Below are 24,952 nucleotides of genomic sequence, written 5' to 3' on the forward strand. Positions count from 1 at the left end.
GTGTGTGTGTTAGCACTGAAATGAATCTTCACTATATGCTCTCACCAGTTCTTGGCAAGCCACAACATTTGTGAAGTTATTATTAACAGAAAGATTGTATTTACATTAAACTCATTAAATATCTGAATTTCAAAATTGTTTTTGTTACTAATTCACAAGCAGTCTGGGCACAACAAGTAGTCAAAATACAAGTAGAACATTCATTCTAGAATTTTAGTATTACTTGCTGTGTGCTTCTTCTCTGCATGGCGTATAACCTGATTCTGTTATTTTATTTTTCTGTTATTTTATTAAAGATGAAACCAGTAAAAAAGCTAATATGTAAAATAACAGGCCACTTGCCTTGGCAAGGTTTCAATTGTATTAAAACAAATCCTTTTGGATAGGCCCCGTCTCCCTGTGAAAATCACTATGAAACCAATCAACAACAACAAATACAGATATTTTGTTGTTGTTTGTAAATATCAACATTAATTTAGTTATTTTATGCATTAGTTAATGCATTAACAAACAAGCTTAGTTTTGTGCAGTTTTTATTAACATTTTTATAATCCAATTAACAAATCTGATTATACAACCATTAAGCTGTCAAAAAGTTGCTGTCGAAAACGTAATTTAAAGCTATATCATAGTTATTATGGCTATCAGTGAAACAATAAACGTGTTGTTTCACATAATGCACCCTACATTATAGTTTAACTGACTAAAATCCACTGCAAATTAGTTTTCAGATTTTGTACATCTCATAGTAGATTCAGAATTTAATCATTTTTGAAACCTGTTACCAATAAAACTTTATTTTCTTCATAAAATAACCTGTGTTCGACGTTGTTTTCATAGGAGTTAACAGTATATCAAAGTATGTAATTACGCCAGAAGTCAAACAGCAGAGGGCGCTACCGTATACAAAAAAAAAAAAAAAAAAAAAAACACAAAAAGAAAGGCATTATTTGTGCAATAAAATGAGAACGTGAATATTAATATGGTTACGGAATTGTAACAATGTATGGCATCAGTCCTGAACTTATCTTTGGTTAAAGAATGGCTTAATTATTTAATTTATTTTAACATTATATTCGGTATGGTGCAGCATATATCAAACAAGACCACCTATCCATATATTTTCTACATGTGAAAATTAGGAATTATTTCTTTTGAAGCATTATTGCTATGGCAGTCTGTGCCTTTTTTAATTCTCAGTAAGCCTACTTTACACTTTAACTTCCGTTTTCCCAGTCTCGTCCAAATATCCATTGTTATAGTTTTGAAAAAAAATAATAATAATTTTGTTTTGTTTGACTTTTGCACTCACAAAATCATCACTCGCGTTTTAGAATTCTAGTTATACCAACAAAAAAAAAAAAAAAAACTGTGAATATATATATATAATGTATTTTTGTAATTGTGACTATGTCTCTAGGCCGTTTTCAATTTCAATTAAAAAAATACGACATAACAATAACAAATAACAATAGAATAGTATGGTGTTTAGTAGTGAATAAGTAGTTAATTAGTATTATTCAATAGTGAATCTCTCTCTCTCTCTCTCTCTCTCTCTTTCTCTTTCTCTTTCTCTCTCTCCCCCCTCCCCCCTCCGTTACCTGTCCTACATCATGATCTTCTGTCTGCAAACATAGCCCCTCCATGTCCTCTCGGCTCGGTCACTGTAAGGGACCAGTGGTCTTGTGTTCGCGGCCCGTCCATCAGTCAGTGTAGTTCAGTGTGTGTTGTGTGTGTGATGATCAGGTGTGTTAGCGCTTAGCCACAGTGTGACGGACTCTCACCCGCCACAGCCACCAAACTTTGAATGTTTCTCATGTCTGTGTAAATCAAACAAGCACAGAGTGTGGGTTTCATTTGGAAAACCGTCTTTTCAAGGTAAGAAATCTACTTTTAGGTATTCCATACTCCGATAAAGCATTAGCAGGGACTATGCGGTTATATTAGCCTAGCTCTGTCTGACGAAGCTAATGAGGCACTTTATGGTGCTTTTTAGTTTCACTTTACAGTACAGAGTAACTTCAATATGTAGACACATGCTTTTATCGTGTATACGTTTAGAAGCGTCAATATTTGTTGTGTTGTGAGCTCCTCTGTCGTATTTGCTGTCTGGCTAAGCTAAATGCTAGCAGAGAGTTGACAACTACAAGCATTTACGATTCGCTGTTCTCATCTTTTCCTATGGAGAATGAGATTTTCTGGAAGTAAAATGTTTAAAAATTCAAATCGCTTATGTGAATATGACATTTTAGCTTTGAAATGCATCTCTGGTTTTGTACTGTTGCATTAAAAGAAGCTGTTCTCTCTTTAAAGAGCACAGGAAAACTTTAAATGATTTACTTTTAAGGAAAAGTGATAACATTGGTGTGTGGTATTTCCTCAAGCGTTTATATTGTAACGCCCACTTATTTGGAGAGAGTACAGCAGGATCATGGCTTTGTTGTAGTAAGTGGTGTAAACAGTGATTTTACACACACTTTTGTGGTAAATGTCAGGGCATGTTATAGTGTTACAGTCAAGTGCACAAAAGATCTTAAACTTGACATTGTTTTGTGTTGTAAACATTCCACAGACTTTTTTCATAGTGTTCAATTCCCTTGACAAGACATGATGGTAGTCTATCTAGGCCACTGATCTCTACATTTAGACTGGGGTTTTTAAACCCAGGGGTCTGCAAAAGAATGCTGGGGGTCAATAGAAATGTTTACGAACAAGTGTTAAAAAAGGAATAAATACTGAAAATCAGTAGGTTATATAATAAAGGAGTAAGAAAATTATTGAATTATAAAACAAATAGATTTAAATAGATGAGTATAAAGATGAATAAGCCAATTCAGAAAAGTGATGAATAGAAAACAATGATGTAAAAATAAAATATTACATTAAAATAAATGAATAAGCATTGGATTAAAGGGTTCATATGATGCAATTTAATTTTTTTTCTCTTTGGGGCGTTACAAGCTCTTGGTGTATAAAGGAGGTCTGTAAAGTTTGCAAAGACTGAAGTCTCAAATCCAAAGAGAAATTCTTTATCAAAGTTAATACCCTGCTATGCCTTCCTAAAACGCCTCATTTAAACACGCCCCCACATCTCTACGTCACTATGTGGAAATATTTGAGTAATGCCGCCCAAATGTTCACACGAAGAAAGGCGGCGTGGTTTCAGTAACCTCAGTTAGTGTTGAAGCAGACATGTCAGGGAGATGCTGTGGATTTCTAGGCAAAATCACTTTATTTGGCCTTCCAAAAGTAAATGCATTTAGGAATCTTTAAGATTACTTACAGAACAGCAACGCATTTTGTGTTGACCCCAGGAGAGGAGGCAATTCTGACTTTGCTATGACAATCTGGTGCTTTTGAATTAGCTACTGTTAGTATGTTTAGCTAATGTTCAAATGCAGAGTTTTGTGTTGTGTGCGTGCGTGTGTGTGTGTGTGTGTGTGTGCACTAAAGAGAGAGAGAAAGAGAGTAACACAGTGTCAGAGTCAGCTGTCTTAACCATCCGTGGCTTGTGTACTGCAAACACAAATGAGCTTCATCACTTTGTCTGTCACATGACTCTGTTCCCCTTTCAGCCTTGAACTGATGGTTAATCTAAAGACATTATCAACTGTCTGCATCACAATGCACTGGGTCAGTTGGCCAATCAGAGCAGACTGCGCTTGTCAGAAGGAGGGACTTTGTAGAAAACTTTGTGTTTGAGAGAGACGGGGAATAGAGGACCTACAATAATGTACAGTATTTGAAAAATAATGTGTTTTTTGAACATTAAAGCATGTCAACAAATTCTGTTACACCAGCTACATAAAATAATGATCTTTAAAGCGGCATCATATGACCCTTTTCAAATACATTGAGTAAATATAAAAATGTAAATAGATGAGTAAATGAATGAATAAATACAGTTCTGTGATGAATAGTAAAAAGTAATAATGCAACTTAATAAAAACTAAATAATTAATTGAAAAAAAATTACAGTATCTGTATACAAGAAAGTATATAGATGCCTTTTAGATTTTTGGATGGATGTCGCTCGCACAAGGATCATGATATTATAGGTATTTAAAAGACTGAAACCCCCTGATTTACACTAGTGAAAGTGGAGGGAAGTTCTGAAGTCAACAACAGCAGACTTTGATCTAACCAGCAGTTGCTGATTTCAACCAATAAGGTCTGTGAAGGGTGCAGGTCCTTGAATAGATTTCTTCACTCCATTAGGAAATACATCTCCAACCTGTATGCTTCCATATCACAGTATGATAATTAATATTCTTAAAGCTGTGAAAAGTGTTGGTTTTTTTTTAGACAAATGCGCATGCATGGACAGGTCAAAGGCTGCAGAGATTAATTCATTGAGGGTGGAGTGTAAAGGTGTGTGTGTGTGTGTGTGTGTGTGTGTGTGTGTGAGATGGATTAGTCTCATATTCAGATGTTGCAGGGTTTAGATTGTATCCTCATGAGTAGGGTGAGTTTATGTTCATTCTTTCATTGAATTGTATTTGTTTATTTTCCTGCAGTCCACATCTCAGTGCTCCACTAAAGTGAGTTGGACTTTATCATAGGATGATGTTTGTATACAAATAGGCACAGCAGATTACAAATCACGTTGTCATGGAAGCAACTTGAATAATAAACTCATAAATGACTAAAATAGATTTTTTCACATGATTTTATGGTGGATGGATTTCATGTTGACTTAATTATAACTGGATCAAACTGGGATTCCATGTTTTTTTCTGATGCGCCGAGATAAAGAAGTAAGGTGTGGTTCGGTGATCTTTGGAATTGGAATTATTAAACGCAAAGCCTTAGCATTAGCATGGTCAGATAGTTATAACACTGTGTCATGCTTGTTCTGTTTCTTAATTATTGATTTAAATGTACTTCAAGGGATATCTTCACGTTATTATTTTATCTATTGTCAGGTGACATTATAATGTTTTGATTAATCAGATGATCAGACTAATTAACCCCACTGTGATGTAAAACATGAAAAAGTCCAAGGGGTGAATACTTTGTATTATTACTGTAGTTTGTTCACTAACTCGTGACTGCAAAGCATTCTGTGCACTGCTGTGGTGGACTGTGGGAGGCAATGTGACCATTCCTGCGTTTGAATGCAAGACAATTTGTCTGCTTTATGAACCAATTTTGCACAAGGTCAGACAACATTTGGTCTGTGTTTGGCTGAAATACCACTGACTCATGCAAAGTTTCCCCTGGTTGCCATCTGCACTTTTGTGTGACTCTGACTCATTATTTATATACAAAAAGGAACCATTTTTGTAAAACTGATATATAAATGTCCTAGGAGCAGTCTGTTGCTAGTTTTAGTGAACATTTAATTCATTCCTTAGGTTAATTCAACAGTAGAAATTCTGTCTAATGCTATTTCATAGGGATGCACGATAATATCGGCACAACATCGGTATCGGCCGATAAAAGCTTAAAATGGCCATTATCGGTATCGGCCGATATGAATATTTCTGCCGATGAGCCAAACCGATATTCTCCAAGTGAAATAATTGACCTGTTTTTCAGATGTGAATGTCTGTCTACATTTGTAAAATAATAAATTTATGGTAGAATCAGTACAGAAGAGATACATGGATTTCTCTTCAGTAAAATTAAAGTTTAAATATATCAGTATATATTTGTAAATATATCAGTATATATTTGTATATATATCGATATCGGTATCGGCATCGGCCAAAATTATTTAGAAAATATCGGCATATCGAATATCGGCCAAAATCCAATATCGTGCATCCCTACTATTTCATGCATTGAAAATCTGAATTCTGACTTATTTACAATGCTAAAGAGTTGGGTTCTCATGCTAAACATGAGCAAAGTCTCAAAAATCTAGTTGGATCATGGATTATTTTTGTGCCAAGGGCACTCCTTCAGGATTTGTACAAGTTTCCAAAAAGTTTTTTTTTTTTTTGAGGATGGACCTCAAATGGTCGTAAAGGGTGGAATTCCTTGTATGGGCACTTGTCCAGGAAGAGCGTGCACACACGCACCCACCAGAGTGAGAGCAGGAGCACGCCCATCAACATGCTTCAGTTGTTAATTCATTAGCCATTCTTAAATTAAGAAGAAACTTTATATGTTATGTCCACTGTGATTTACATTTGCTACATGCATCTCACAACCAATCACAATGGGGCAATGTAAAATATGCACCCTGCATGTGAACTTTGAAAATTATGGCTTATATCTTGAATAACAAACAACTTCCGTTGAGATACTAGATCAATACTTTGTTACTAAATAACAAGTTTACAGTACGAGATGTTAGATAGGCAATCTTTATATTTTACATTATTTAAATGGTTGATCTATGTAATGCTGTGTTCTTTAATAACAGCAAAATAATTCAATATTTTAATGACTATTTATAATGCCGAGAACAAGATACTTCTGAAATAAATCAACTATAATTTGTATTGCTCACAAAAATGCTTTGAATATACATGCAGTTCACAAGTCATACTTTTGTAAAGCTTGAAAATCCTTTGTCACTGTATGCTTGTATTTTTATAGTTAAGAGCAGCATAAATATTCTTTAAAATTTGTCCATATGTGTTCCATGAAAGAAAGCCATATATATATATATATATATATATATATATATATATAATAGCTATTTCTGTTGAAGTCTGTTGGAGAAGGCGGCAACAGAACTGAATCTAGTAAAAACAGAAGTGGGTTTTTGTCAGTTAGGGTACGTGTTTTGACAAAGCTCAGGCCAGTAGATTCTCATTGAGGGATAATTTGTTGCATCTGTAGGGCTGTTGGGTGGAGGCTGAATTTTGGCATCTGTTGCGTGTGTGTGTGTGTGTGTGCTTCTAAAGGTGGGACGTTGCATCACTGGAGGGTCTGTTGAGGACACAAAAGCAGCGTTGTGCCCTGGTCATGTGATGCCTGTTCTGTAAGCTCTGACCATGTGATCCTGCCTCACAGAATGCTGAGTCGAACTTACAAACGCTGCCTCACCCTTGAGATGTGAGCATGATAAAAAAAGACTGAGAAGGGATAGATACAGAGCCAGAAGGAAGACGTAGAGAAACAGGTGTGGACGACAAAACAGGAAATGAAAGCAGTGAGTGCAACAACTCTACGGTGCAGACTGCATGCAGTTCTCTCATTCGGTCCTTACTCACCGTTTCCCTGATGGTGCTGCAGGGAAGGTGGCTGTCTTCTGTGGAGTCAGTTTGTTGGAATGTGAAGATTTTGGAAGGACAAGAAGCAATGGCTGAAGTGGACCAAGAAGGTTTCCTCTGGATTTGGAATACGTCTCGGAATGAAAGGGGAACACTTTGGAATTCCACCGCTGCACCAGGAATAATAGGTTGGAAACAGATGAATTGCTGCTTGAATTTCCTTAATGCTATCTAATAACATAGTTCGTGCTGAATTAAAATATACCCTTCAAGTAATAGTACACTTATGAAGTTATTTAGCCAGAAAGTGATGATGAATTTTTATATATATATATAATATATATATATATGGAGAAAGCTCTAATGGGGAAGCTGAAACTTGTCATTTTCTGATTTGGGGATAACATGATCCAGATGCATCTGTAAGGAAGTGTGTGTGTGTGTGTGTGTGTGTGTGTGTGTCACACATTTGCCACACCCCTGTATGTCCCGGCACTTTGTGATTGCGTTGCTGTGGCAATTTGGCAGGGAATTTATTAGAGCACTTTAACAATCTTTAGTGTCTGTTGCTATGGCATCTTCATTTACTCTTTCTCTTAATGACAGAAAAAATGAACATCCGTGCTGCCATGAGGATGTTTTCCAGTAAATGTCTCATTAATTATGACCTAGTATGAACAGCAAATACATGCTGTGGCAGTGTCAGCAACGTCAATCCACCTGTCACTCAAGTGGCCACGCCCTTTTATTATGCAAAACTTTAAGGCTTAATATAATTGAAACAGATGAGTTATAAAAAAAAATATCTCCCCCCTCACAGTTGTCATGAAGGGCCAAATTAGCTATATAGACCAAAATATTTTTTTTGCACCAGGCTGTAAACATGTTTTTTTCTGCTGTAATGTTGGATATTTTAACATTGGGAGTCCATGGGATTGACTCTCTTCTGCAGCCAGCCTCAAGTGGCCAGTTGATGAATTACAGTTTTAGTCACTTCCTTGTTGGCTTCACAAGAGAGAGCGGGAGGTTGGCGCCCGGTTTTAAGCCGAGGGAACATTTAATTTAAAAGTCCATAAAAGTGACTTTGTGCTTCTTTGCGATGGCACAATCGAGCGACATTCACTTGCAGAACGCAAGCTTCTTGAGGGCACATAAGTCTGAAGTAACAAATTTAGGTAAATGGATGCAGAGCCAGTGGTAGTTTTGTAGGCAAACATCAATGCCTTGAATTTTATACGAGCAGCTATTGGTAGCCAGTGCAAATTGATAAACAGAGGTGTGACGTGTATTCTTTTTGGCTCATTAAAAAATAAATCTCGCTGCATAAAGTGTATAATTGGAATAAACTTGTGAATCCGTTAAAATCATTAGAAGTCAGAAACATGATTCATAGATGAATAGATTTTTGTGCACCCCTAGTTTTGACTGCATGGTAACAGCTCTACCTCCTCTCTAAAGCATCACTACATGGCCTTGCCCCCTTTGTTGCATCATGTTCTGGGGCGGGTTATATCTGATGTCACAAACCTAGGAAGTAACTTGTTGTAGTCCTAACAAGCTGTTTTTGTAGGTATTAAACTGCCATAACATTTAACCCCTTAACTGTCACTCACATTTTTGAACATTGACTTTGTAGTGCACGATTCAAACTTACATTTTTAGTCTTTTTTTTTTTAAACAAAGGTCAAAACTCCAGTTATAATTTAGAATTTTGAGGTTGCACTCTTGTCATAAATTAATCAATTACTTTTCCTACATAATTTTTAGCAAGGAACATTGGTAAAATATATATTTAGGATTCTTAGACCTTTCCAACGATATATAGTTTGTCAAGATTAGATTAGATTTAACTGTGATATAGTGAAGTAAAGGTAGGCGTCCCACAGAGTGGACGGGTGAAGGTTAACAGGTTAAAAGATATCTCAATTGTGTTGAATTGCACTTCATGCAATTTATTGTTGCAGCTTTAATTACATAGAGGAAAGGAACAGGATATCAGATTTTGACACAAACTAGCCATTCAAATGTCATGTGATAGTACATGGTACAGTTTAAGTGCATATTATCTTCTGTCGTTTGGGGCACAACTTATACTATATAGCACACAGGTTGTATATGGTGATGAATTTAAATATCTTGGCAAAAAACTATTTTGGATAATTCAATTTTACAATTATTCTCTGATTGGATGCATATGTTTTTTTTTCTAAGTTATTACAGTTGATTTTTCCTCAGTTGGCATTATTTGACTAACATTTAAGCTCTTAACATTTTTTTTTAAACAAACATACGACAACTAAAACACTTTGAGAAACAGCAGAATTCATGTGAAATCTTGTAATACAAAAGGGGGAAAAATCGTTATCACTGTTAGTGTCCAGTATACCTTACAGTTTATGCATAATTGCATCTATCTTTTAAAAAAGATATATATATATATATATATATATATATATATATATATATATATATATATATATATATATATATATATATATATATATTTAACCTAAGGAATGATTTCCATTCACATTTACAGCTTTCGTTTCAGTGGTTTGAGCATGTCCATGTTACCACTGAATTAGTGTATAGCTGTGTCACTTTAGCTGTCTGGAGTGTGGTTGCAGTCACTCAATAATTTAGCGGCTAGACTGTCGCCCTGATGCTTCTTGTTCCCCTCCCATTCTTTCTTTTTAAGAAGATGAATTGAGAGAGACTTAATCTGCTAGTTTTTTTTTTTTTTTTTTTTTTGCAGCTGCAGTAGTTGTCACTTCAGCTTCACAAACCAAAGTATGTTGGCTGTTGCCATGGCCTCAGTGTTTCACAGGCTGGCTTCCTGTTTTGGTGTTCTGTTCCTTTAGCAAGAGTGAGTTTCCTGTCTAACCACACTGACAAAACAGGAGAGCAGGTTGCTTTGGCTCTGCACATGAGATTCATGAAAGCTTGAGATTGAGATGTAGGTTTTTTGCAGTGCTATTCATCTTTTATTTTATTTATTTTTTCACTTTTGTCTTTTGTCTCGTATCCTGCTATGTGACTGCAGTCCTGGAGTTTGCCTCAGGGGGTCAGCAGAGTGTGGGGTATGAGTCATGACGTCTGTGGTGCTTGTAGACAGCGGAGGAGCGGTGGTGGAGTATGTCACAGCAGTGGACGACCATTTAATGGTAAGAGTTTTACCACTAAAAATAAATATTTTTTAGCAAATGTATACCTTTGTATTACTTTGCTGTTGGTTTCGCATAAGAATGGAACATCCACATAGTTCTTTCCTTCCTTCCTTCTTCTGGCCTGATGTTTGTTGACTTTGTAGTTTAGTCTGGCAGGAACTTACTGAAGATCAGCCAATCAGAATAGAGCTTGCCAGATCAAGAAAGTGTTTACCATTTTATATATGGTTTACATCAGTGAGGCGGAACCGTAAAGTCTGATGCTAAGTGTTAGAGTGCTCCTTTTTTGGATTACAGATAAGTTGTTGAAATGTTTGTCAATGTACCAATTTATTCAACATTAAGCTAAATCAGATTATGCTTTTTAAATCTGGGTGAACCCAAAGTTGTTACCAACTTTAATTCAGTATTGTGATGCATTTTAAACAGAATATTGAATGAGAAAACAGATGACTGATTTTAACGTAATTTTAACTTTAATGTAAAGTTTAAAGTTAACTTAATGTGGAAGCAAATTTTCAGATTTTGATTAAAGGTTATGAAGATAAACTTTTTTCCGTAAATTGCATGGATGATTTGTTCAATACAAGTATTTTACGTGTTTCTTGTAATTTTTATTTTTCATATTATTTCCCCTTTATTTCAGTTACTGAAAATTACCTTAAGTTAAGAACAACAACAGCGATGGTTGCTAACGGAGTTAAATGAACTCTGATAGCATACGTCTCATAAAAAAAGAAAATAGTTATTTGTATTGTCGTCATTTTACATGTTGGTCAGAACACCTTTTCCGGTAAAAGTAGGCAGTTTGGGACAGAATAAGCTGCAAAGTGGATCATGTGATGCCAATAGTAAAAATAGCTCATTACTATTAATTAGTAAATTACTAATAATTATAAGGCTTCAATAATCTTCCTAACCCAGGAAATATACACCAGTTTTAAAGATAATGACACAGGAAGAATGTAATTGGAATCACTTTCAGAAAGATTTTTTTTCAGCTGGTTAACCATTAAAACACTGAAAGCCAATCTGCAACATATGGTTATAATAAACAGACTGTTATAGTCCACTGGTGTGGATGTTAATATATAGGGCTGGGTAAATTTTCATTAATCCTTTTTTTTAAATGTGGTCAATTCAAAATCGATTCTCAAATCATCTTTTTTTTTTTTTCATATTTATTTCCGCAAACTTTGAACGTAAGATTAACGTTAATCTAATTACAAGTTGCATTGTGCGATGTGACCAAGGAGCGAGAGGCGAACCTGTCGTTCATGCATTCAGTGCTTAAAATGGCAGTTTCCGGTGCTTTGTCGACGTAGATGACACCTTCACATAAAAAGTCAGAGGTATGGAAGCATTTTAGATTTCGCAAGCTAGACGACGACGATAGTGTTGTGGACAAGAGAAAAAGCATTTTTCATCTTGCATCAAAATTGTATTGTATTTATTTAACATAATTGTATGCATTTGAAAATTAGAGATGGATTCTGTTTTAATGTACCCAAGTGTACCTAAAATAAAAGTTTAATATACAGGTTTGTGGCTCTTCATTTCTTTTTATTAATTACCCAATTGCAAACTTATGTTCACTGCTCTTTTTTTATAAATAAAGTATTTGTATTAAATCTATATTCATCGAGTTGAATCGAGTACAGTAAATCAAATCAAGAATCGAAATTCAAATCGATTTGAGAGCTTGTGAATCGAAATCAAATCAATCTGGAACATTTGAATTGATACCCAGCCCTATTAATAGAGTTAGTATTATAGTTATGTTTATAGCGCAAGTCCCTTTAGTGTTTTGTAGAATTGTCCAAAGTGTTCATTTTAGTGTTGTTAAACTTTACAGCAACTCTTAAAATTTTACATTGATTTATTTTAGAATGAATGTTTAGGAAGTGAAACCTCTGTTCTCTGTCTAGGAGGAGGGTGTGTATGAGGTTGAAGGCGAGATGGAGAGAGAGGCGGAGTACCCTGCGGTGATCGTGGAGCCGGTGCCCAGTGCGCGGTTGGAGCAGGGCTTCGCCGCTCAGCTGCTGGTGTACGATGATGAGACCTACCTGATGCAGGGAGTAGCTGAGGAGCAGGAGGTGGAGACTGAAGTGTTGGAGACAGGTGAGAACACCATTACCACATTACTACTGTTCTGTCTTTCTCAGCTGATATTCACTCAACTTGGAGACATCATGGAGACATATACACAGTATTTAATGAAAGCACACTAAACAAATGCTCTGTTACACTACCTCATTGGCTTAGTCGGAAAATTTGAAAGACTGTGATTTAATTAAATGAATATAAATGCACTGCATGTTTAAGAGTGAATCACTGCAGTTTGTTCATTTCCATGCAAGAAGCACATTAATTAGTGTTTTTAGTGTTCCATACAAACTCCTCACTGCATGTGCTGTGAGTTTTGGTTGCTTATAGACACCCTGCACTTATTTTCAAGTATAAGCTCTGTGGCATAACGTTGGAAAGGAATTAGTAATAGTAATGTAATTTAACTGTTGTTCTGTTGTAAAATTAAATTATTATTATTACTGTATTAAATACTTGTTTTTTTATTTTGCAATATTAATGTATCTATTGGTTTATCATTTGAATCATACTAGAATAAAATATTTTAATCATTTATTATTATTTTTTATTGGTAGTAGTATTGTATACTCATATTATTTGAGGGTTCTTTTTATGTCCTTGCCTGATCACATGACTTTATAAAGAACTTGTTTTTTTTAGATGCATTCCAATTATTGACACATTTCATTTATTAGATATGTAGATTTATGTAGATTATATGTAGATTTCATTTATTAGATATACAAAATGCTCTCTGTTCATGATTTCATGTTAAAAAATATTTGGAACCCTATGATTTCCAGTAGTTGCTGTTAGCAGGGAGTCTTTATGAAGCCACTGTTTGTGAACATGACTTGTAACCAGAATTATGTATTTGTAAACCTCAATCGCCCAATGAAAATACCTTATGGTATTTTTATACTACAGGGAGAGAGTAGACTATAATAGTTGCACATTGCTTTCTTATGTCTCAGTTATAGTTACGTACCCTGTTTATTTTGGTGAATGCAGACTATTTGTTATTATACGTTGTATATAGAACACCGTCCCTATGGGCTAGGATTCATGGGCTGTTTAGTGATACATAATTTCAGAAGATAACCACATAAGCATGATTCTGCTAGAAAATCAACCAAAGATAGCTTTCTTGTTTGAGTTACAGTTACTATCAGCCAAAAACAGGGCTACACTATTTTTACAACCAATTTCCAATAAAAATTAGGAGTGTAACGATACGCGTATTCGTATTGAACCGTTCGGTACGAGGCTTTCGGTTCGGTACGCGGTATGCATTATGTACCGAACGGTTCGTTGGACTAATTAATTATATTTGGGGAAAAAAAAGTGAAATATAATGTTATGTGTTCAACAAGGTAGACCAATAACCCAAACGACGTAACAGGCAACGCCCCTGACACCCCTGAAGAAGAAGGAAAAAAAACACCAACTTATATGTTTATGTTAGGCTACTCAGTCAGGCGCTCGCTCACTCAGTACGCGCAGTTCATGCTTAGTACGCTGTGGCCAGTGCGTTTAACAGACCAGAAATAGAAGATCCTCCAATAACCAACAGGTCTGGTGTTTGGGTGCACTTTACCAATCGATCGGGGCATCCAAACAAGCACGGAAATCAAAATGGACTAGTACTGTACTGGTTCGGAATTTCCTGAGCAGTACGATACAATTAACAGGCCTGCACGTTATTAGATAGAAGAACTGTAATAAGTAGAACGTATGCACGGACAGTTTTAAAAACTCCACCTACTTTGCTCTTGGCATAGTGCAGCAGAAAATCGCGTTGTATCTGAAGGGCAATGCTGAGCCCAGGGTCCAGCGCCGCGCATACTACCGAGTCCTGTGTGAAAGACCCTTTAGTCATTTTGCAACGAGCCTTCAGCGCGTACTGAGTGAGCGAGTGCCTTACTCTGTAGTGGAAAACGCAGGTTTTAAGAACATGCTTAATGTAATTGAGCCCCGTTACAATATTCCTTCACGAGCCCATTTCAGCCAGACCGTAATTCCTCCTTTGTTACAAAAAACATAAGCCCTAAGGAGAACGAGTTGAGTAAAAACACACTCAATATAAAGAGTTATAGAGTTCCACATAAAAAGTTACATCTTTGTATTTGTTCATAACTACTACAACAATATAACTTTTTTTTTTTTTTTAAGGAGCTGTTTTTGTTTTATACAGTATAATGCTAAGAAAACACCACAGAAGATGGGTAAAGAATGGCTCCATCATTGTTCAATTAAAAAAAAACAAAAAAGAAACTTTGTTAGTTTTAATAAATAATTTAGTTTTTTTCAAATCAAGGAAATTTATCTGCCAATTTTTTCTTTTTGCTGTATCTAAAACGTACCGAACCGAACCGTGACACCAGTGAATCGTATCGAACCGAACCGTGAATTTTGTGAACCGTTACACCCCTAATAAAAATTGCACTGTTATTGAATAAAAAAAAAAAAAAAAAACACTCCTTTCATTATATAGCAGAAACAAACAAAAAAACAAACAACGGAAGTAAATGGGGACAGTTTTTTTTTTATTTTTTTTTTTTATTTCATGTGTTCCTATAAAGTAAGAAAGTAATTAATGGTTAGGAGCAACATGAGGATGAGAGAATATAAATGGGGTAGATTAGCCAAGGTCCTGTCCTGTGATAAATCTCTACTGCCCTCTTGTGGGCACTCTTTGAAGTGTTGCGCAGAATATAGTCATTCGTATTATAATACTTTTTGGAAGTATTATAACAATAATCACAGTACTTAAAATGTCAGTACTGAAGTAACTTATACGTAATACTCACAAGTGTTACGTGACATCATAATGCCCCGCCCCCTTATTATTCGTCCATAAATATTTTAGATTATTAGATACCCGTTACAAAATTGCAAGGATAAAACAAAGATGTTTAATATGAAGATGCTTATACAGAATAGATAAGAATGAAATACCAAATACGACGCATATATATATATATAGATATATATAGATATATATAGATATATATAGATATATATAGATATATATAATATATATATTTATTATAAAATTAGAATAAATTTTAAAATTAAATCAAATTAAATTAAATTTATGCACTTAGCAGACGCTTTTATCCAAAGTGACTTACAGTGCTTTCAGTGCTATCAATTCTTAGTTATCGTGTATATACATGATATATACATTTTCACCTTATCTATATAGAGCGAGATCATAGTTTAAAGTGCTTAAAAGATTAGATGTTTTAGATACCTTACAATCGAAGGTTTTAAAAGATGTTTAGCAATATTTTATACAGAAAATCCCTCTTGACAGTAAAACATCTGAAGTTATCTTCAATAAATTCACTTTGTAGATAATTTTAGATTTCCCGTGCTTTGAAATACTCCTGTGCGTCACTTTAACTGTTATTTTGAAAAGATTTAACATATTTTTTTTTTTTTTTTTTTTGTAAATGCTCTTGACGTTCATCAAACGTAACGAACAGCGCGGGGAGAATTTCCCGAGTTCGGCGCGGAAGGATATGTGCGCGCTGTTGAGTTTGTGGAGATTTCCTGTGGAGGCGGAGCGATTCGTGAGTCGTGCGTCTCTAAACGCTTTCGATGCGAGTGAATGTGAATTCTGCACCTCTGGACGAAACATGGCGACGTCGCTGCATGATGGACCAGCTAACCAGCTCGATCTGCTTATCCGAGCAGGTAAAACGACTAAAGTGCTTGCTCATCCTCGCCAGCGTGGCTTTGTTTGAGGCGCTGCTCGCGTCGCATCGCGGAGGTCCGCGAAGTTGTGCTGTAAAGTAATGGAGGGCATTTCAGGAAGTGATCACCTTGGTTGGCAACCTGCATGGCGTTGCCTAATTTTCTTATCTGCTTGCTTGGAGTGCTGAAAAGTAGCGTGAAGGCGTGTGTGTTGTGCTGTGCGTGAGTAGCGTGCACAGTGTTGAGTTTGCACGGCGCTGAGGGCTGTTTAAATGTGGACCGTGTTAGAATAACGGATTTCTCTGGAGGTGGTGCGCGGCTCTGAAACCAGGAAGTGGGAGAGATGTTGTCTTTCCAGCGTCTTTGCCACGCTGTCTGGAGTCGGAAGGACACCGAGTTTTATTTTTAACTCTGAAATACAGCTTACTAGAAATACAATTTTAGTTTATATATTGAGTGCATTTTATATTTAATAAAATAGCTTCTGAGAGCATTACGTTCAACGATTGGTTTATTTTGATACCTCATCGTCAAAGGAAATGTGGCATAGCGGATGAAAAAAAAACACACGCGGCGCAACTACATTATAACCGCCGTTTTATTTATTAATAATATTAAGGTGCATGACGAAAACAATGAGTTTGAGTAATAAAATCCATGTTTGCTTCATGTCGCAGATGTCCCGTTATCTAAACGTGGTCGCACTGCTTTCTGCACATTTCAGCGCTGAATGCTAAGCTCAGTGAGCAACGTTTATCGCTTAATTATTCCTTTAAACGTCACTTTGTCTTTTATGATATGTAATGTGTTGCTGTAAAAGTGTCGAGTGACACTTTTTTCTGTGAATGTTTAGATTTTAGAGCTAATTTGATGGCGGAAGCATTGTTATTCCACTGGGTTGTCTACATTTTGAGTGACAGCGCTTGTTGTCCAATAGTTTTGGCGTTGCGTTCGAAATCCTACACCTGACCAATCGCCTTGCCTTTTTATTGGGGCGTTGACCAAAGAAGAGGCCAATCAGATTCGGGGCGGGGATTGAGTGGCAGGAAGCTCGGAGAGCGTCTTCAGAAAGAACTGGAGGGAAAGATCTGACGACTGTAAACACGGAAGTGAGGAGGGAAAGCACTACTTTCTAGTGGACCGCTATTTTAAGTGACAAAAAAATAGTACCACAATATTAACTCCTCTGTACTGGTTGTTTACGATTTGCTGAATTATTGCTAATAATAATGTATTTCTTATTATATGAACAGCAACAACGACGTGATTAGATATACAGCAGCTGTTGTAGTGTTTTGTGAACGTTTTTTATTAAGTTCATTCTTGGATAAGAAAACATACTTCTGAAGAAAGTATTATTTTAAATGTATATCTACGAGGACTGAAGGATATAACACTTGTGGTTCAAAACAAATGTTATAATTTATTTATTTCTGTTCTATAGTAATTGGTTGAAAGCAGGTCATATGCAGAGCATGTTAATTCTGCAGTGTAATCATGTACACCATAAGATTTTTGTTGTAATATCTACACTCTGATTTGTGTCCTGTCTCCAAGGGCACAGCTGTCTGAATACAGGAAGTAAATGCATGCTGGGTCACCCGTTCTAGAGGACACTGTGTGTATGTGTTTATGACTGCTACTGCCTAAAGATAGCCCCCCCCCACCCCCGTGTGCAGCAACAGACACACATAGCCAAACATGGACAGGCTCAGGTTGTAATGGGAGTTGAGTGACGGTTTGGATAGACTGGCACAGGTGCTAGTGGCTCTGGATGTTAACGTCATCAAGGCAGGAGGTTCTGTCCTATATATGCATGAACTGCTTGTCTGAGATCAGCCTCTCCGCACCTGTTTCTAAATAAGTGCATCCAAGGAAGTGACTTGTCAGTTAGCAGATGCTTTTATCCAAACTGTTTCAGAGCACACAGATTGGGCTTTGAGTAGATTGACTGCAGGTATGACACCCCTGGATCTATTCAGGTGCAAAGGCAGAAGGCTATAGTTCAGAGGTTGCACTTTTGTTTTAATAGGTCCTTTTGGGATTTACTTATAATGTTGTTATGTCATAACCATTAGTGTTGGTTATATTTAGTAAATCCTTGCTAGAGTGCTCAAATTGCATTGTCACTGCAAATAATCAAAAGTCAAAAAGTTGACATGAGTGACAAAGTGTGTTATCTGTAGTAATGTTTTAAAGCTTTTAAGTACAATATTAAAGTGTCAATCACACACTTGATTTAGTCTCCATACCAAATGGATGTCACTTAAATAACGTGTTCAACCATAAAGGTTTTAGAAGAGTAAAAAAAAAAAATGAATCTATTTGATAGACTTTTGGTTTTTGATTTATAGCCATTGCTAGACCAGTTTTCTCGTCATCGATGCTTAAACATATCATTCAATTTGGGGTTTTATTATTTTTTTTATGATATTGAGTAACCAGAAATGCACGTTTTAACCCACTAGCACCCTCTATTGTCAGTTAAGTGTACAGATATTACATTTGAAACGGGTTGCTTGTGTACCAGCAGTCCAGTGCATGGGGCATTTAATAATTACACTACTGTTCAAAAGTGTAGGTTGGGAAGATGAAAAAAAAAAATCTACTTTTATTTGGCAATTATGCAATCAATTGTTCAAGAGTAACACTTAATATATTTATAAATCTATAAGGCTACTTTTTTCTGAAAATTAAACTTTTCCTTGAGAGAAATAAATTACATATTAAAGTACTTTAAAGTTGAAAACGTTTATTTTACAGTGTAATAATAGTTCACTCCGTTACTGTTTTTACTGTAGTTTTGTCTTTGACGTTTTTGTGTGTGTGTGTGTGTATTGTCTGTTGCAGTGGAAGCATCAGTTCATGGCTCTGTACAATGCTCTGACAAAACCATTGAGGCCGCTGAAGCTCTTCTACACATGGACTCTCCCTCCAGCTTGCGAGGGGACCGGAGCCCAGGTGAGCACTGCTCTCTCTCTTCTAGCTTTCACATCACAAAACAAGGCACTGTTTTAGATAACCACACCATGGGAAAAACATGATTTCCAACATTTTGTTTTCCTGTTGTGTAGAGGTTTTTGTGCCTCCGTGTGTCAACACTTCGGAGTTCCTGCATGCTGCCATGCGTCCTGACGTGCTGACCGAGACCGTGGTGGAGGTCAGCACAGAGGACTCGGAGCCCATGGAGGTGGTTACTGTTCTCCAGGAGCCTGAGATGCTGGAGACAGAACACAACAAAAGAAGGAAATGTGAGAACATGAACACTGGCAAAGGCAATATTCAGATTCTTTTTTTTTTTAGTTAAATTGGATGTCTGTGAATATATTTGGCTAACTTCATTTATATTTATTTATATGTTTATTTAATTAACTTTTAACTGTCGTTTGTTTAATCTTTTCAGCTGGGCGTAAACCCAAACCCCATCACATTTCAAACGGATCTCCAGACCTGGGCATCAAGAAGAAATCTAGAGAAGGCAAAGGTATGTCTCACATTTCTGCTTAATCAGTTGGTGAGGAAACATCTGGGTTATATTTATCTGCAAAATCAAAAAGGAACTGTAATGTAATCCAAATTTTTTCGCATACCTTGATGTATTTTTGTTGTATATTGTATACATCATAAGTATTCATTATACTCAGTTCTGGGTAATTTGGATAATCAGTATTTTATAGAGCAATAAATGTGTAATTAATAATGTACAATAAAAATGTATAATTTTAATTATTACACTATTGATAAAAAAAATAAATAATAAAAAAATAATATATATATGTGTGTGTGTGTGTATGTAAAATAATAAACATCATTGTATTTATAATTGTTATTATTTAATGAAAATATTTTGATATCTTCTTAACAGGATTTGTGACATCCATTGCAGTATTTTTAAATGGAACCTATTATATTCAGTTTTTACATCTGTTGTGTTTTGCTAGAGTGTCAGTGGCTGTTTATTGGAAAGTATTAAACAGTTGAACGTTTATGTTGAACTTCAGAGATATTTCTGTTTTCTTGCAGGAAGCACATACCTGTGGGAGTTCCTGTTGGACCTGCTGCAGGATAAGAACACCTGTCCCAGATACATTAAGTGGACACAGAGGGAGAAGGGCATCTTCAAACTGGTGGACTCCAAAGCTGTGTCAAAGCTCTGGGGCAAACACAAGAACAAACCAGACATGAACTATGAAACCATGGGCAGAGCTCTCAGGTGAGGAGCTTGTGTGTGCAAACACCAGAAGATGACTTTTTCCAACACGTTTTCCAATGCCATATTGACCAGTCGCAGTTGGTATCCATAATTACAACCATCCGATCTAATGTTGTATTTGTCTTTGTTTCTCCCTCAGGTATTATTATCAGAGAGGCATCTTGGCTAAAGTAGAGGGTCAGAGGTTGGTGTACCAGTTTAAGGAAATGCCTAAAGACATTGTCGTCATCGATGACGATAAGTGCGACCCTGGTGGTGATGTAATTGGAGAGAAGACCTACGATCGTGTTCCTCCCTCATCTGACACTCTTTTGGCAACTGACCTCTCCAAAACCCCTGCTATCTTGAGAGGGGGCGGTAGGACTTTGGTCCATCCGGGTTCCCCAAAAGCTAAAGCTGCGCTCACTGCAACTCCTGTTCAGCGCATTGTAACGGTCTCTGCGTCAACTGATCCATCACAGCAGTCTCATGCCACCATTATCCCCAATGCACCCAGGTAACCAGTCTTAAATTTGTGTATAAAAAAAAAAAAGATTTTTCAACTGTTATGTTTTAAAACACAATCTTGTGTCCAGGACTGTGCGGGTTGCTATGCAAGTGCCGGTCGTAATGACAAACTCCTTGGGACAGAAGATCTCCACGGTGGCCGTGCAGTCAGCGAACTCTTCTCTCTTCACTACAGCGCCCACCAACACCGGCTCAGCAACCGGTACAAACGCACCCAAAGTCCTAATCCAGACCATGCCAACGATGGTTCCTGCCACAGCTGAGAATGGTGACAAGATCACGGTCCAGCTCGCCAAGATAATCACCATCCCCGCAAGCCAGCTCACGCAGTGCCAGCTACAGGGCAAACCGGGCACCCCAACGGGCATCAATCTGATGGGTGCCCCCCTCGCTGTCCGAGCCCTTGCACCCATGTCTGTGGCGCCGGGGGCGCAGGTGGTCCGATTGGCAGTTCCAGCCCAGCACAGTCCAGCCCGGGCGAAGACACAGGTCCCTGTTTCAATCCAGACACAAACTCAAGTCCCAATCTCCGTTCAGACGGCATCTACTCCGGCGTCAGTTCCAGTTCAGATCCAGATTCAACAGAGCCAGCTTTCTCCAAAAGCGAAAAGCGCAGTATCGAAACCGGATAGCACTTTGGCAGAACAGCCAGAGCTGAACAATCCCACGCAGCAAGCAGCAGCAGTGGGGATTGAGGAAAGTTCAAATGCACGGTCTGAAGCAGAGAGCTGAAGAGTGATGCCTTCTGTCAGGAATGAACAATAATAAATTAACTTGTATTCCTCAGATACCATTCAATCACATACTGGGAGTACAAACTGCAGATTTATTGAATTGTACAGTTTCAGAGTTAAATTGCGTTTCTTTTTATATGAAAAAAAAAAAAAAAAAAAAACAGGAAAAGACCACAAGTGTCTCATCGTGTGGATTAAATCTTGATGTCCATCATTTCAATTATGAGTTGTTAAAGGGACCAATGTAAAGGACACTACATTTCTTTTTTTTAATCTAACTTTGACACTAATGACAGCTAAGCAGAACACTAAGGGGTGAGAAGCTGAAGTATGTGTACCTTTGAGGGAGGATAAATTCAACTTTTTATAACTTGTATAAAGTTTTTTTTCTTTTTTCTGTAACATTTAAATTGCAAGGCAAAACCAGCAGTTTCTTTTGACGATCACTGTGAGCGCACACTGCTGAATCGAATCTCCCACTTCGAGTAAGGGAAGAAATGGACTTTGTATATATGAAATATACAGTTTACTGAATTTATAAACAATGCAGCCTTAGAACAGTTTTGTTTTTGTCGTTATTCTGATAAGTCAAACTTTTGTGTTATGCTCATGTTTTGTTCAATGTGGTTTTTTTTTTGGTTTGTTTCCCTCACACATTGTACCAAGCACAGTATTATTGGCAAACAAACTGCAAAGCATTTTTGCATTCTCATTTCAATCATACAGGTAAAAAAAAATACCATACTGATTAGGTGTAAGTACATCTGGATCCAAATTCTGGAATGATGCCAATTCCTTTTTTTTTTTTTAAAAGGTCAATCATCAGCATGCATCCTCACTTCAAGCACATTTGTTGCGCATTTTTCCTTTGTTTTTATTAGTCCTTAAAGAGGGAGAACAAGATGTTTGTGTTCAGAATAATCTAGTTTGTATATTCAACATTTGAAGCATATTCTATTTTGTTGTACTCTTGTTTCAAAGTGTACTCGAGTAGATTTTACTCCAATACAAAAAGTATTCCTGAATTTGAGTGGTGTTGTTTTTGATCTGAGTCGGTTCCAAAGCTGTTTTGTCTGTTGTGTCTTGGGTCACTATTTAATGATTGAACTTCAGACGTTTAAGATCCAGTGATCAGAATCACAATCCAGACTCAAACGTAGAGGGGATTGAGATTAGGAGATCCTTTAGAGATTAGACTGGCTCTTCTTAAAATCTCTTTTTTTTTTTGGCTTACAATTATTTTTCTATTATGGTTTTTGATTAGACTTCTATGGATTTATACTTTTTTTTTTACATTATTTTTATTGGGGCGAGACCCTATTTTAATTAATTAGCTGTGCTGATTTTTATCTTTGTACAGCACTTTGGTCAGCCATGTGGCTGTTTTATACGTGCTATGTAAATTAAACTGAAACTTGAAACTTAAGATGCATTGAAATATTTAAACATTTACTGCTAGACAGACTGCTTGCAACCGCCAGACTGAATGTGACTTATTCTAATCGAAACTAGAGTAAAAACCAAGTGGGAATTACCAGTAGTTTTCGACTAAACCATTATTCTTTGAAAACTATTTAATGGTTTATGTGCAGACATTCATATATTCATTTTACAATAAGTGGAGGCTAACGGCTGCTTCGCAACCATTTTTTTTTAAAGTTCTGGGGCTGGTTGCATAAGACCGTTTTAAGAGCTAGACTGACCAAGATGATTCATTAATCTTATTTTTATTGTTTAAAGTTAGACGGCAAGATTAAGAATATTTTATTATAGGTGCTAAAATGCAACAATCCTATGCAAATTTCTGAAAAATATGGCTTTTGTTGAATTACAGCTCACTTTTTTATCCTAGGAAATACAAACTAGGGGAAAAAAATTATATAATTTAAAATTTCTTAAAGTTAAGATAACTGCCAACTAGTCATAAATCCCCAAAGGGTAATATTTTATGAAATTTTAGCTTTTTTCAAATATTAAACTTTAAAAAAAATATTGTAAATTGTAACTATTAAATATTTACTTATATAAACTAACATAATATATAAATTAGCATACTTGGTTAATTAGATGTCTGTCTTTCAGATGGAAGTACTGTGGGTTGCCAATAGATAGGGAGAGCTAGAAAGGCCTCGGAGATCGAGCAGATCCTCTCACCCTTCCTGATCTTGCTCTGCTTAGACTTAATAGGCTGCCGAGAAACCCAGTAATGTATCTGGCACATATTCTGAGAGATAATTTGCAGCGAAAAACAAAAAGGTCCTCTCCACTTCCTGTGATACTGCAGATAATGGTTGCACTGCGATTCTTTGCTTCTGGATCATTCCAAGCAGTTTTAAGTAATACTGTGGGAATTAGTCAATTGAGTGTGTCCCAATTTGTTTTCAGCATGTCAAGGGCCCTCAGCAGAATGGTGTAATACTTCATTAAGTTCCCATCAACAGCGGCAGAACAAATCCTTGTTAAACAAATTCTTTAAGATTGCAGCATTTCCAAATGTATTGGGTGCAGTGGATGGGACACACATTGCCATCAAGGTAAATGATATTCAATACATTAATTAGTTATATTAAAACATTTTTAGGCCCCATCTGATGATGAAGAATTATATAAGAATTTTCATTCAATTAATGCCCATAGTTTGTGATGCTTCACTGAAAGTAAACTTTGTAGCAAAATGGCCTGGGAGTACACATGATGACCAACTCAGCGCTTTGTTAACAATTCACTGAAGGCCAAATACCTGATGGGTGGCTGTTAGTTAAAGAACATTTTTGGCATGTCAACCTCAAATAAGTAACAAATTCATTTTACATATGACTTTGCATTTCTAGGATTTTCGGTCTCATGTTTTCTATGCTTGTAGTAAACTTCCAAGTGTCTTCTTTCAAATGAGAACACGACAATAATAATAATGTTAAAGGGGGGGTGAAATGCTCGTTTTCACTCAATATCCTGTTAATCTTGATAACCTATAGAGTAGTACTGCATCCTTCATAACTCCAAAAAGTCTTTAGTTTTATTATATTCATAAGAGAAAGATAGTCTGTACCGATTTTTCCCGGAAAAACACGACCGGCTGGAGGCGTGACGTGTGGGCGGAGCTAAAGAATCACGAGCGCCAGTAGGCTTTTGCGTTGAGAGCGTTTGGAAGCTGTGACATTATCGTGAGGACAAAACCAATTGTCTCAGTTGAGTTCCAATGGGGTCGCTGTGTCCATTTCTTTTACTGTCTATGGACAAAACCAACCAAAACAAACCATGGCTAACAGTCAGATTCAGCGTATATTTATGATCCAGAATCAGATCCAGAGGCTGAAATTTAACAAGAGCAGCATCAGCAACAACGTCTCTATGTGGTATGTACTGAAACTG

The 24,952-nt window shown here is 36.5% G+C and overlaps 1 protein-coding gene across 7 annotated transcripts; it reads left to right on the forward strand.

Moving 5' to 3' along the window:
• The first annotated feature begins 1,629 nt into the window (after positions 1 to 1,629).
• Positions 1,630 to 22,605, forward strand: LOC113044311 (ETS-related transcription factor Elf-2-like). Of its 7 annotated transcripts, XM_026204192.1 has the most exons (10): positions 6,970 to 7,108; positions 7,192 to 7,357; positions 10,213 to 10,333; positions 12,265 to 12,457; positions 18,977 to 19,087; positions 19,201 to 19,401; positions 19,530 to 19,610; positions 20,150 to 20,339; positions 20,479 to 20,835; positions 20,915 to 22,605. In XM_026204192.1, exons 3-10 carry the CDS (start codon positions 10,259 to 10,261, stop codon positions 21,576 to 21,578), a joined length of 1,872 nt encoding a protein of 623 aa, XP_026059977.1. In that variant the 5' UTR covers positions 6,970 to 7,108; positions 7,192 to 7,357; positions 10,213 to 10,258; the 3' UTR covers positions 21,579 to 22,605. The 7 variants fall into 7 exon arrangements, with proteins under 7 accessions (XP_026059976.1, XP_026059977.1, XP_026059975.1 ...); XM_026204191.1 differs by lacking the exons at positions 6,970 to 7,108; positions 7,192 to 7,357 and adding an exon at positions 1,630 to 1,878; XM_026204190.1 differs by having other exon boundaries at positions 6,970 to 7,357.
• Positions 22,606 to 24,952: the final 2,347 nt, after the last annotated feature.

Source organism: Carassius auratus, chromosome 26, assembly GCF_003368295.1.
Source record: "Carassius auratus strain Wakin chromosome 26, ASM336829v1, whole genome shotgun sequence".
Lineage (NCBI taxonomy): Eukaryota > Metazoa > Chordata > Actinopteri > Cypriniformes > Cyprinidae > Carassius > Carassius auratus.